General features: G+C 35.3%; 1 protein-coding gene across 3 annotated transcripts in view; it reads left to right on the top strand.

Annotated features, from left to right (window-relative positions):
- ANO3 (anoctamin 3) overlaps window positions 1–13268 on the top strand; it is a 427969-nt gene that overhangs the window by 243199 nt on the left and 171502 nt on the right. For all 3 annotated transcript variants that reach the window (XM_006872392.1, XM_006872390.1, XM_006872391.1), the window contains one exon: window positions 7645–7689. In XM_006872392.1, coding sequence (XP_006872454.1) covers window positions 7645–7689 — 45 coding nt within the window. The remainder of the gene's footprint in view (window positions 1–7644; window positions 7690–13268) is intronic.

Below are 13268 nucleotides of genomic sequence, written 5' to 3'. Positions count from 1 at the left end.
GGCACATAACAACAACAATCCAGATTACATCATCCTTCTTTAAAGAGATGAAAAAACTGGCCACTAACTTTATATAAAAAGGAAAGAGATTTTGGATAAGCAAAACATCACTTATGAAGAAGAAAAATGTTGAATCCCTTTCACTTCCTACTCTCACAATCTACTACATAGTCACAGTGATCAAAACAACCTGTACTGGGCCAATGAAAGATAGAGAGCAGTGGAACAGAACTGAGAACCCAGAAATAAATCTAGTCCCTTCTAATCATCTGGTCTTGACAAAGTGCCAAAACACATCAAATGTTGACAAAACTGGAAATTGGTTTGCAGAAAAAGGAAACAAGACCCATATCTCACACCATACACAAAAGCAAACTCAACATGGATTAAAGGCTTAAATGTAAAATCTAGAATGATAAAGAACATCAATGAAAAATAGGGACACATTTAAGGGCTCTGATACATGACATAAATACACTATCAAACATGACTAAAACCACACAAACAGCAGAAGACAAAATAAATGATGGGGACGTCCCCTTCTGAAAATTTGATACTTGAGTGCATCAAAAGATTTCACCAAAAAGAGAGCCCACAGACTAGGGAAACAAATTTTGGCAAAGACACATCAGACAAGAGACTAATTGCTAAAATTTATAAGAAAAACACAACCAACACCTTTACAAGAAAAAGACAAGGCAATTTAAAAGTGGGCAAAGTGCATGAATAAACACTGAAGAAAATATGCAAGTAGTCAACAAACTTAAAATGAAATGTTCGTGATCATTAGCCATTAGAAAGATGCAAATCAATACAAAAGGGAGATATCATCTCAATCCAGGTTAATAGTAAAAGTTCAAAAAGCAGAAAACAAAAAATGCTGGTGAGAGTGTGGAGATACTGGGACCATCCTAAATTATTAAAGGGTGCAATCACTGTGAAAAACAATATGGCACTTCCTTAAAATTTTTGAAATAATAATACCATATAACACAGCATTTCCTCTACTTAGTATACATCCTCAAGAATAAGAACCATGACACAAGTAGATATATGCACACACATGTTCAATCCACCACTATTAACAATAACAAACAGATGGAGACAGCCTTAATGCCCATCAATGGAAGAATGGTTAAATAAGCTTTGGTACATACACACAATAGAATACTATGCAACTCTGAAGAATAATGATGATTCTGCAAAACACATCATAACATGGATGAACCTGGAGGACATTATGCTGAGTGAAATTTGTCAATCACAAAAGGACAAATATTGTAATAGATTACTATTATAAAAACTCTAAAAAGGTTTTCATGCTAAAATAAACAGTCTTTGATGGTTACCATGGCTATGAGGGACGGCAGTGTAATTCACTGGCTACAGGATAAAAATATATTAACTTGGGTGATGGGGAAGGCAGTATCCAAGAGGAAGGGAGGTTGGCAGAAAAATGGTGAAGACAGGTGAAGACGCAGTGAGGAATGCAAGGATTAAAGGGGATAGAGATAAATACTGTTATATATATAACCCTGGAAAAACAGTATTCTGTGGGTAGACTCATGGATAGATACATAGGCTAAACAGGTATGGGAGGGAGAGTGGGAGTATACCCTCAAATATATAAGGATTCTACAGAGGATATTTGTACGTAGGTATTTACCTTCATTGCAAACACACCTATGAATACAGTGGAGCACACAGGGAACAAAATGATGAAAATATCTTTGTTGTTGTTGTGATTAGATGCTATCGAGTCAGTTCCAACACACAACAACCCTATTTACAACAGAATGAAACTGCCCAGTCCTGCATCCATCTCACAATTGTTACATTTGAACCCACTGCTGCTGCCAGTGTGTCAAAACATCTTCTTACAGTTGTCCCCTTTTTCATTGACAATCCACTTTGCCAAACATGATGTCCTTTGCCAGGGACTGGTTCCTCCTGATAACATGTCTGAAATATGCAAGACAAAAATCTCACCATCCTGACTTCTAAGAAGCATTCTGACTATATTTCCTCTAACAAAGTACCTCGGTGTTCAAAGGTGCTTTTAATATTTTTCTGCTATGGTCTTCCTTATTCATTGTCCAGCTTTCATATGCATATGAGGCCAGGGTTGTATTTATTTATTTAATCTGTATGCTGAACAAATAATCTGAGAAACTAGATTATATGAAGAAGAACATGTCATCAGGATTAGAAGACTGCAATACGCAGATGAAACAACCTTGTTTGCTGGAAGCAAAGAGGACTTCAAATATTTACTGTTGAAGATCAAGAACTACAGCCTTCAGTATGTAAAGACAGCAAAAATTCTCACAACTGGACTAATAAATAAATAACATCATGATAAAGGAAGACAAGATTGAAGTTGCCAAAGACTTCATTTGGTTTGGATCCACATTCAACACTCATGGTACCAGCAGTCAATAAATCAAACAATATATTGTAGTAGGGAAATCTGCTGTAAAAGACCTCTGTAAAGTGTTCAAGAGCAAAGATCAATTTGAAGACTAAGGTGTACCTAGCCCAAGCGATGGAAAACTTCTTAGACATTACCAAACACCTTGAGGTAAACAGTTGCTGGGCCTGTGGGCTAAGAACTCTAATCTCAGTTGGCACCCTGGTCAATTAGTATACAATTGTTCACAAAAATAATATTCTGCATCCTACTTTGGTAAGTAGTGACTGGGACCTTAAAAGCCCAGGAATGGCCATCTAAAGTGCAATTACTGGTTTCTCTATGTGCAGAAGAAAAAACAGTAATGACAGTTGGTGATGCTTGGAGTCAAATAGTCCCGTGGACGAATGGAACACATCCGTGACTTTGAGACCAGAACTAGTTGTTACCAGGCTACTCCTACCACCTGCTCTGAAAGAGATCACATTAGAAGGTCATGGATAGAGTTGGGGATATCTGGAACAAAACTCAAAATTATAAAAAAGACTGGGCTTACTGTTCAGAAAGAGATTGGGAAAACCCAAGACTATGACGTTGGGCCATCCTTCTGGTGTTGAATAGAACTCAATGTCGTGACCCAATTTTCGTTTAAGAAGTAGATAGGTAGATGAGGAGGAGAAGAACTGTGCTAAGATATGCTCACCATGGAATGGTCAAGCATTCAGCATCAAAGGCCTACATTTACCTAAAGAGAAAGTTCAGAAGGGTTTAGAAGGAGAGGTCAATGGAAATGGGAACCACAAGGAAGAAATAGGATGTATATCATTTCATGGAGGGGAATTGCAATCAGGAAGTGGAAACAAAGTGTGTAATTTGTTGGGTATATATCTGATGATCTGCTCTTTCTTTAAGCCTTCAAGATAAAAATTTCACAAAATGGGAGAAAATATGACAATGCATTAATCTGGAATGTATTTATTTCTATCTTATATAAGTTTTTAAGAATTCGTAATTTGGCTTATATAATACAAAATAAGTGTCACATCTAAGACAAAAACCTATTATCTGATACCAGGAAAAAAATTGCTAACAGTTTCCACAGTCATCTGACTGGTTTTAATGGCCTTTATCTCACGGCACATAACCACCAACCATCTTTTCCCTATTGTGATTTCAGTATTGTCTCTAAGGAGAATTGTAAATAAACTGGTCCACAAATGAACTTCTTTGTAAGTTAAAGAGGAGAAAGGTTTTAAAGATTATTTCCAGTTGAGTGAATGTGACAACAAAGGTTCTCATCAACAAGGGAGTATGGCTGATACCTATGCCCTCTGGATATTATACAAAGCAAATATTTGCCAGCTTTCCAGAAGATTCTTTGTTTATGCTTTCTGAGTAGAGATTTGGCATTATTTGAGTTACATCCTTGCACAGGCAAATGTTATTAATTGAAGTGCAAATTACTCATATAATATCCATAGCAGGTTTACTTTTGCCTCAAGCATTTTCCATTCATATATTTCAAAACTGGTTTTCCTATATTTATCAATATTCAGTGAAACCTATGAGAGCTGCAACTCTACAGGACTGTTTATTTTTCTTGATCTAACAAGTTTTTCACCTTTGACAGGGTGCAGTCTTTCCACTTTTCTATAGCTCTCATTAGAGAAAAGAAGCTCTAGTAGCATAGTGGTTACCAGAGTCAGGCTGATAACCTCAAGGTCAGCAGTTCAAGACTACCATTTACAGACTCAGAAACCCTATGCAGGGTCACTGTGAGTCAGAACCAACTCCACAGCATAACACCATCACCACCACCACTTTTAGAGGAAAACATTTGCAGTTTCCTTCTCTAACAGATTTCTACCTTACATAGGTTCCAGTTTTCTCAGGTTTTACTGTACATTCAAGTAATGTACAATTTGAATTTGAAAAATGAGAAGAAAAAAAAGGTCTAGGAATAAAATGTCTTGTAGAGACAGTCCAGTGCTAATCCTATGGTTCCACAAGGGTTCGAGGGATGGAAACACCAATTTCAGAAGTGTATAAACCTACATGGAAGATATGTTGAAAAACAATAGTCTCACATTTTGATATTTTTGTTTAATAAAGATTTCTGTAATTTTATAGCAATACTTTTGGCTTACTCTTGTAGGCTTACTGAAGTTAATGGGGCAAGCGATTTTTAGAAATATCTACTATGTTTTTTTATGGGACATATTGCATAAGCATATTTCCAATATCATCCTGGTAAATATTTCCTGACAAACATTTCTTTATAAGCCACAGCCTTACTGAGGGTGATTACAGTTTTACAAGAAGTTGCATGTTACAAGACTTTAACTCTCCTATGAGGCAGAAAAGAGGATTTAAGACCATCTAAGATTTAATTCAATAAATGGAGCTTTGACTGAGACCTAGGTCAATCATTTTCCATCATGCCATACTCCTCAGTTTTATAGTTCCCTCACATAAATGCTACTGAAATTCACAATAAGATAAATATCAGGAAATATGAAGCATTTTTCCAAAGTACATAAAAAAAAACAATAGCTCCACATAATCTTAAAAGAAAAATACCCTATGATCAAATATGTTTGTGAAATTCAAATTTAGATGATTAGTATCTTTACTGTAGAAATTTCTGCAAAAGTGGTCATCAGACTTTATAGTGCATCAGAATCACCCAGATATTTAAAAATGAAGCTTCTTAGAACTTGCATCCAGGGTATCTGGCATTCTAGATCTGGGGTGAGATCCAAGTATATTCATTTTTGCAAGCATCCCAAATGATTTTGATGTAGATAGTAAGTAAATACTGTCATGGAAACTTTAATATTTTAATATTACTTTGTGTGGTGCTGTGGGTTAATGCGCTAGATTGCAAAGTTGGTTTGAACTGCAAGGTTGGTGCTTCAGGCTCACCAGTTGCTCCTTGGAAACCCTCTACAGGGTAGCTATGGGTTGGAACCCATAGCACTTAACAACAACAACATAATTTACATAGAAATCCTGGTTTGGTGCTGTATGATAAGCATTGGAATGCTAACCACAAACCAGGTTGGCGGTTCAAACTCAACAGCCGCTCCTTATAATTTCTATGCAGGAACTGACTTGATGGCACTTAACAACAACAACAACACCTCTGCATAGTTCCATGTTGATGCAGTACTGCAACAGTTCTGTAATTATCTTCAACAAAATTTATTTGTGTGTGATATTATTGATATTGTTATTGTTAAGTGCCATCAAGTTGGTTCCAACTCATAGTGAGCCGATCTAGGGTTTCTGAGGAACAACTTGTGGATTAGAATTGATGACCTTTTGTTTAGCAGTCCAGTGCGTATCCTCTAGCACCACACCACTGCTTAAATTTTTCAATAATTTCCACATTCTGTTGAATCACATATTTCATTGGAATGGACACAAATTAGGATTTTTTTCCAGTCAGTTGTACAGGAATAAGGGATATCATTGCTGGATATGGATTGTCATATGGATCTTGGCTGAAAGCAGAGAATACCAGATATTTTATTGACTATGCAAAGGCTATAAAAAGATCACAGCATAAGAATTGGAGGCAGATACACAACCTGTGATACACAGATAAACAACTTTGCTTGCTGGATATGAAGAGAACTTGAAATACTTACTGATTAAGATAAAAGATTACAGCCTTCCATATTGATTACGGAATCCTGGTGTGGTGCAATAGGATTAGTATTATACCACGAGGTTGGTTTGAGTCTCTAGGTCGGCAGTTCAAACTCACCAGCCACTCCTCATAAACCCTATATAGGGTCACTATGAATCGGGACCAGCTCATTGATACTTAACAACAACAATATATGGATTACACTTCAGCATAAAGAAAACAAAAATTCTAATTGGGGCTGTTAGCAATGTCATGATAAATGATAAAAATAAATGAATTTGTCAAGGATTTTTGTTTACTTGGATCCACAATCAATGCCCAGGAAAACAGTAATCAAGAAATCAAGTGATATATTCATTGGGCAAATGAGCCTCAAAAGATATACTTAAAGTATAAAAACCAAAGATGTCACTTTGAAGACCAAGGTGCACCTGACCCAAGTCATGGTATTTTCAGTTGCATCATATGGATGCAAAAACTGGACAATGAATATGAAGATCAAAGAAGAATTGATGCCTTTGAAGTATGTTGATGGTGACGAATATTGAATATGAATATACCAGGAACTACCAGAAAAATGAATAAATGTGTCTTGGAAGAAGTACAGCTAGAATACTTCTTAGAAGCATGGAAAATGAGACTTCATCTCATGTACTTTGGACATGTTATCAGGAGGGACCAATCCCTGGAGAAAGACATCATGCTTTGGAAAGTAGAGGATCAACAAAACAGAAGACCCTTAATGAGATGAATTAACATAGTGGCTACAAAAATGACCTCAAAGATAGCAATGTCTGTGATGATGGTGCTGAAGTAAGCAGTGTTTCATTTTGTAATACACATATCTGCCATGAGTCAGAACTGAATTGAGGGTATCTAATGATAGCAGCAATCTCTTTATAGAATATCATGCCTTAGCTACTTTATCCAGAGAACTACTCCCACTCATTCTCCAGTATGCAGCACTGATAACACATCTCCTGGGAATGTGTCCCTGACACGTTTCTCCTCCACCCACAAAAGCTAATCGAGGTTTCCTTCTTAGGTAATTCCATAGCACATTCTGCTTTTCTACATAATTAAACTTCATTATAGTTGAATCTTCATCTCCTTGACTGTAAAGGAAACACCTTGAGAGTAGAAAATCTTTTTGTCCTCTAAATTTACAGCGGGTACACTAACGATTCTTAAATTAGAATTTTCATTTCATATACAGTTAGATCCATGGATGGAGGAATGGGTGGATGGATAGATAAATGGATGGATAGATGGATGACATAATGTAACATTTAAGCAAATGTCCCACACATGCTTTGTGTAGCAGAACACAGATTTCAAAACAGAGTTAAAATGACATATTCGAAAGCAGTTTATTGATTTATTAAAGTATATTTCTTAATAGTAACCTGAATTTTCAAAATAGTTTTAAGTCCAATGTTTTTCATATTGAACTTATTTCATATGTCTTAAGTATATGACATTCAGAAGATTGAAATGTGCAATATGATAGAGTGTTGTCCTCATTGGTTTTGCTGTATGTTTGTGTGTCTTTCTTCAGTTGATTGCTATTATTTTTCAGGAAAAAATGCTATTACACTGACCGGAAGAAAGAGTCAATGGGCAGGTTGGTGGGTGATGCACAATTTCATTATGACCAATTTGTTATTTGAAAACAGTAATTTTTTAAAAAGGCATTCAAATACCCATATCAGCAGTTGTAAATTTTGGGAAGAAAAACTCTGTTGATTTGTTCAAGTGACTTCCAAAATGACTTACGCCAAATTGAACATTATTTTAAATCAGATCATTTATTTTTGACTGTTTACTGTAATTGCTGAAATTATCTCATGATATACAGTTGTAAAAGGAGGATCTTAATTTCAAGTAGCATCTTAAGAGATTTTAATTTTTTATGTAACTTAAAACCAGGATCAACAAGTTAATGTTGACCCATTAAAATGATAGAAGCATCAGGGACCTCAGTCTGTCTTACTTGCTGGAAACGGTGAGAAGATGAGTAGTGTCTAATAAAGAGGTTTTCTAAGTCCATATAGCACCTTCAGTGTCACAGACCTATTCCTATTCCATCATTTGAAGCTGGGTCTCCAATCTTACTGTTGAAAACAATCTTCAAGAGTATCAGCTCTGAACAACAGTCCTTAAACGCGGCAAAAGACTCAGTCAAACCTGAAGCAGTGCAAATGAAATTTTACCATTGCTAGGGTAACATGCCTTAGTTTATAATGAGTTCTCATCGTTTTCCATGTGCTTTTTGGTCCTGGTTAGTTATTTCTATGTAACAAATTTCCAAGTTTTTCATTTTTGCACATTTAAAAAGTCAAAGTCATTGAAATATTATATAAATTTACAACTGCAGGTTATCTTTTCTCTCTGCATGTGCCTGCTTATGGTCGAAGTGTTGATGAAATCTCTTTGGTTTTGCATCAATGTGCTACTATAGAATTGTGATACTTTATACAGCAATAGTTTTCTATCAAAAAGGAATTACAGAAGGATACAATCCTGTATGTAGAAATCACATCAGATGTGTGCACATGTAATACTGTCATTAGTTTTATATTAAACATGTGTTTAGAACATATGAAAAATATGTACATACTAAATCTGGAACATTTTTAAAAGTTAAAAAATGCACAGTTTCTATTTTGGATAAAGATAAAAAAGAAAGAAGAAAAAAATAGTGCTGTGTTATGAGATCTGATGTGTTTTCCATATTATTCCAGTTATTTAAAATGGTTATTAAAGTGTCTAATCTACTGTCATAATTCATAATAACTCCTAAATATTTTACTTATTACAAATAGTTATCTTTGTTATTAGACTGTTATATGGGATCAAAAATATATGGAAAGGAGTTTATTAAATTATATAAGATATATTATGCTGAAATATATAATTCCATTGATCCTGATAACATGTCTGAAGTACAAGAGACCAAGTCTTACCACCTTGATTTCTAAGGAACATTTTGGCTATACTTCTTCCAAGACAGATTTGTTTGTTCTTCTGGCAGGCCATAGTACTTTTAATATTTTTCTCTAATACTATATAACCCAAATGCATCAATTCTTCTAAGGTCTCCCTTATTCATTGTCTAACTTTCACATGCATATAAGACTACTGAAATACCATGGTTTGGTGCAGGTGAACCTTAGCCCTCAAACTGATATCTTTACTGTTGAATACTTTAAAGAAGTCTTGTGCAGCAGATTTGCCTAATGCAGCACATGATTTGAATTCTTGACTGTTGCTTCCATGAGTATTGATAGTGGATCCAAGCAAAATGAAGTCTTTGACAACTTCAATCTTTTCTCCATTTATCATGATGTTATTTATTGGTCCAGTAGTGGGAATTTTGTTGTTTTATGGTTTACTAAATCTTTTTTATTTTCCTCTTTTTTATTTTGAGGAGACACTTTATTAATATTCTTTGAAGAGACTATATAATTTATTAATATCTTCCCTAGTTTAAACAGTCTGTTCTAACTTGAAATCTACTTGATTTCCTCTTCATTTGGAAGTTTGTCTGTAACTAGACTTTTCTCTCTTTTTGCTTTGTGATTTTGTTGTTGTTGCAAACTGATATCTCTGATTCTATATTTTTAGTCTTACGGGTTTGTTCTTCTATATATGGGTTGAGTGCTCAGTGATACTGTCATATGTTAATCTCAGGATGCTGTCTGCCATAGTTCTCTATCCAAAGAGCTCCCTTTGATGTATCTTGTAAGGTTATTCTGGTTTGTGTGAATTCTTTTATTTTTGTATGCAAATGTCCAAATATTGCCATCATATTTGAAGATCAGTTTTGGTGAGTATATGATTTTTGGTTATCATTTTTTTTTCTTTCAGAGTTTAATATAATCCCATTGTGTTCTTGCCTGAATAGTTTCTACTGAGAAATAAGAAATGAATCTTATTAGTTCTTTTTTGTATGTAATTTTTCATTTTTTGCTGAGCCACTCAAGATTCTTTAATTGTCTGGTTTGGGAAAGTTTTATTATAATATATTTTGGTGATTGTCTTTGAACGTGTATCCTGTTTTGGGTTCATTCAACTTCTGGAATGCCTATCTTCTCATCTTTCATGATGTTATGGAAGTTTTCTTCCTACAACTCTGATAATTTTCTCTGTGGTTTTTGATGTTTGTTTTTGTTTCTTCTTTTTCTGGAATACTGATCACACATAAGTTATTTCACTTGATGATGTCCCACATACGCCTTTCTTTGGATCTTTTTTTTTCCCCCTGATTATTCTAGTAGATGAACATTAAAAGGTTTGTTTTCAAGCTCTACTTGGGCTTTCAGTAATTAAGATGGATTGACAATGAATAAGGAAGAACATAGAATAATCCATGTATTTGAATTATTATGGTGGAGAAAAATATTAGACTTACCAAAGAAACAAACAAATCTGCATTGGAAGAAGAATGCTCCTTAGAAGAAGCTAGGATGGTAAGACTTCACCTCTCTCACTTTGGACATGTTATCAGGAGGGAGATCATACTTGGTAAAGTGGAGGGTCAGCTAAAAAAGAGGAATACCTCTAACAAGATGCATTGACACAGTCACAGCAGCAATGGGCTCAGATATAACAACACTTGTGAGGATGGTGCTGAACTGGGCATTGTTTCATTCTGTTGTGTGTAGTATCTCTGTGAGTCATAATCAACTTGACAGCACCTTATAATAACAATAACTACATACAAAAGCAGCCAATAGAAATCCAAAAGATTGCTAATAAGATTTCAGAAGTCAATAATACATTAAAAGGGCAAAGGAATAGAAGGAGGAGAACTGAATCAGTGAATGAATAGAATTGAATCAACGATTTTGAATTTCAAAGCTTTGTGAGATGAGAAGATGCTTTGCATTATTTCATGTTTTTAAATGTATTGAGCTTGCTTTGTGGTTTAACATATGATCTATTCTGGAGAATGGTCAGTATGAACTGGAAAATAATGTATGAAGGAGCTTTGAAAACTTTCTGGGTATATGGACTTAAAAGATAATGAAACATTTCCATGAGCTTTTTGAGCTCCCTCATATATTGTGCTGTTGTTAAGTGGAGTGTTCCTTCTATTTCTATAAGGTCTAGTTGTTTGATTGTGTTGTTTAACTCTTCTGAATCTTTGTTGAGTTTTTGTCTAGTAGGTCTTGTTCTTCATCAAAAGTGACATATAAAAGTCTCCTGATATTATTATAGAATCCTGGTGTGGCACTGTGGGTTAATGTGCTGGACTGCAAAGTTGGTTTGATTCACAAGGTCAGTGGTTCAAGTTTACCAGCTGCTCCTTGTAAACCCTATACAGGGGCACTATGGGTCAGAACCAGCTTGATGGCACTTAACAACAACAACATTATTGTGATGCTGTGGGTTAATGTGCTAGACTGCAAAGTCAGTTTGAGCTGCAAGGTTGGTGGTTCAAGCTCACCAGCCACTTCTTGGAAACTCTATACAGGGTTGCTATGAGTCAGAACTGACTTGACGGATGGCACATAACAACAACAAATCTAATTGTAGGAGTCCTGGTATGGTACTGCAGGTTAATGTGCGGGAACTGCAAGATCAGTTTGAACTGGAAGGTTATGGTTAAAGCTCACCAATTGCCCCCCAGAAGCCCTATACAGGGTCACTATGAGTCAGAACCGACTTGACAACACACAGCAACAATATTATTATAAGGTACCCTAGTGGCACTGTAGGACTGCTGATCTCAAGGTTAGCAGTTAAACCCACCAACTGGTCTGTGTGAGAAAAATGAGGCTTTCTTCTTCCATAAAGATTTACAGCCTCAGAAACCTTATACAAGGTCCTTGTGAGTCTGAATCAAGTTTTTGGTTAATATTATTGTGCATTTGTGCATTTTGTTCATTTCACTAAAAGTTTTATTTATGCATTTAGAGGCTTTTTCATTTGGTGTTTAGATATTTGTTATGGTTATGTCCTTTAACATTGGTGGCACTGTGATTTAAGCTTTGAACTGCTAACCACAAGGCTGGTGGTTCAAACCCATCAGTCTAAGGTGTTTCTCTTGTGGAATCTGTATTGATATGGCATGTTTTCTCGTCCGTTCTCTGTCTCTTAATTGGTGCATTTTAGCCATTTACGTCCAGTGTAATTATCAATAGATATGAAGCCACTGCTATCATTTTGCTATGCTTTTGTGTGTTTGTTTATATGTGTGTGTTGGTGATTTTTTTGTTGCATATGGTTCCTGTTCTGAATTCATTTTTATAAAAATGTATTGTTTGCATTCACCTTTACCCAGGTTAATGTGCAAGTTCATTTTGTTTATTGGTTTTCTTATTTCTTTCATTGCTGCTGCTTTATTATTTACTGACACTATGATTTTCCTCTCTTGGATTTCGGTGGAAAGATTTATTAATTTTCATTGAGGTTAACCTACAATTTATTACTATCATTTCAGGTTTAAAGCAATTCATTCTTTCTTGATATTGACTTCCTCTTCATTTAGAATTCTGAAAGTGCATTTTAAATTTTCATTTTGCTTTGTAGTTGTCATTGTTTACAAATTCTCATCACTAACTCCTTATTTCCAGTGTTGTAGGTTTATTTTATTTATGTTACTTCTATTTCTGGGTTGATTTCCAGATGATGTTGTGCATCTTAAGCTGTCTGTTGTTTGCCATTGTTGGTTCTCTATCTGACGGACTCCTTTTAGCATTTCTTGTAATGTGGTTTGGGTTTTAGAGATTCCCTTAATATCTGTTTTCTGTGCAAGTCCTAATTTCATCATCATGTTTGAGGAAGAACAGTTTTGTTGGATATATAACTTTTGGTTGATATATATTTTTTCTTCAGGGTTTTATATGTGATACTGTGGGATAATGTGCTAGACTGCAAGGTTAGTTTGAACCATAAGGTCAGTGGTTCGAATTCACCACCCACTCCTCGGAAGCCATTTTCCAGGTTACTATGGGTCAGAACCAACTCAACGGCACTTAACAGCAACCACAATATGGTTCAGACACATAGTGACCCTATATAGAGTGGCATCAGGATTGGAGGAAGACTCATGAACAACCTGCGATATGCACATGATACAACCTTGATCGCTGAAAGTGAAGAGGACTTGGAACATTTACTTATGAAGATTAAAGAGCACAGCCTTCGATATGGATTACATCTCAATGTTAAGAAAACAAAAATCCTCACCACTGG

This window comes from Chrysochloris asiatica, unplaced genomic scaffold (genome assembly GCF_000296735.1).
Source record: "Chrysochloris asiatica unplaced genomic scaffold, ChrAsi1.0 scaffold00196, whole genome shotgun sequence".
Taxonomy (NCBI): domain Eukaryota; kingdom Metazoa; phylum Chordata; class Mammalia; order Afrosoricida; family Chrysochloridae; genus Chrysochloris; species Chrysochloris asiatica.
This window is presented reverse-complemented; position numbering and strand designations above follow the sequence as displayed.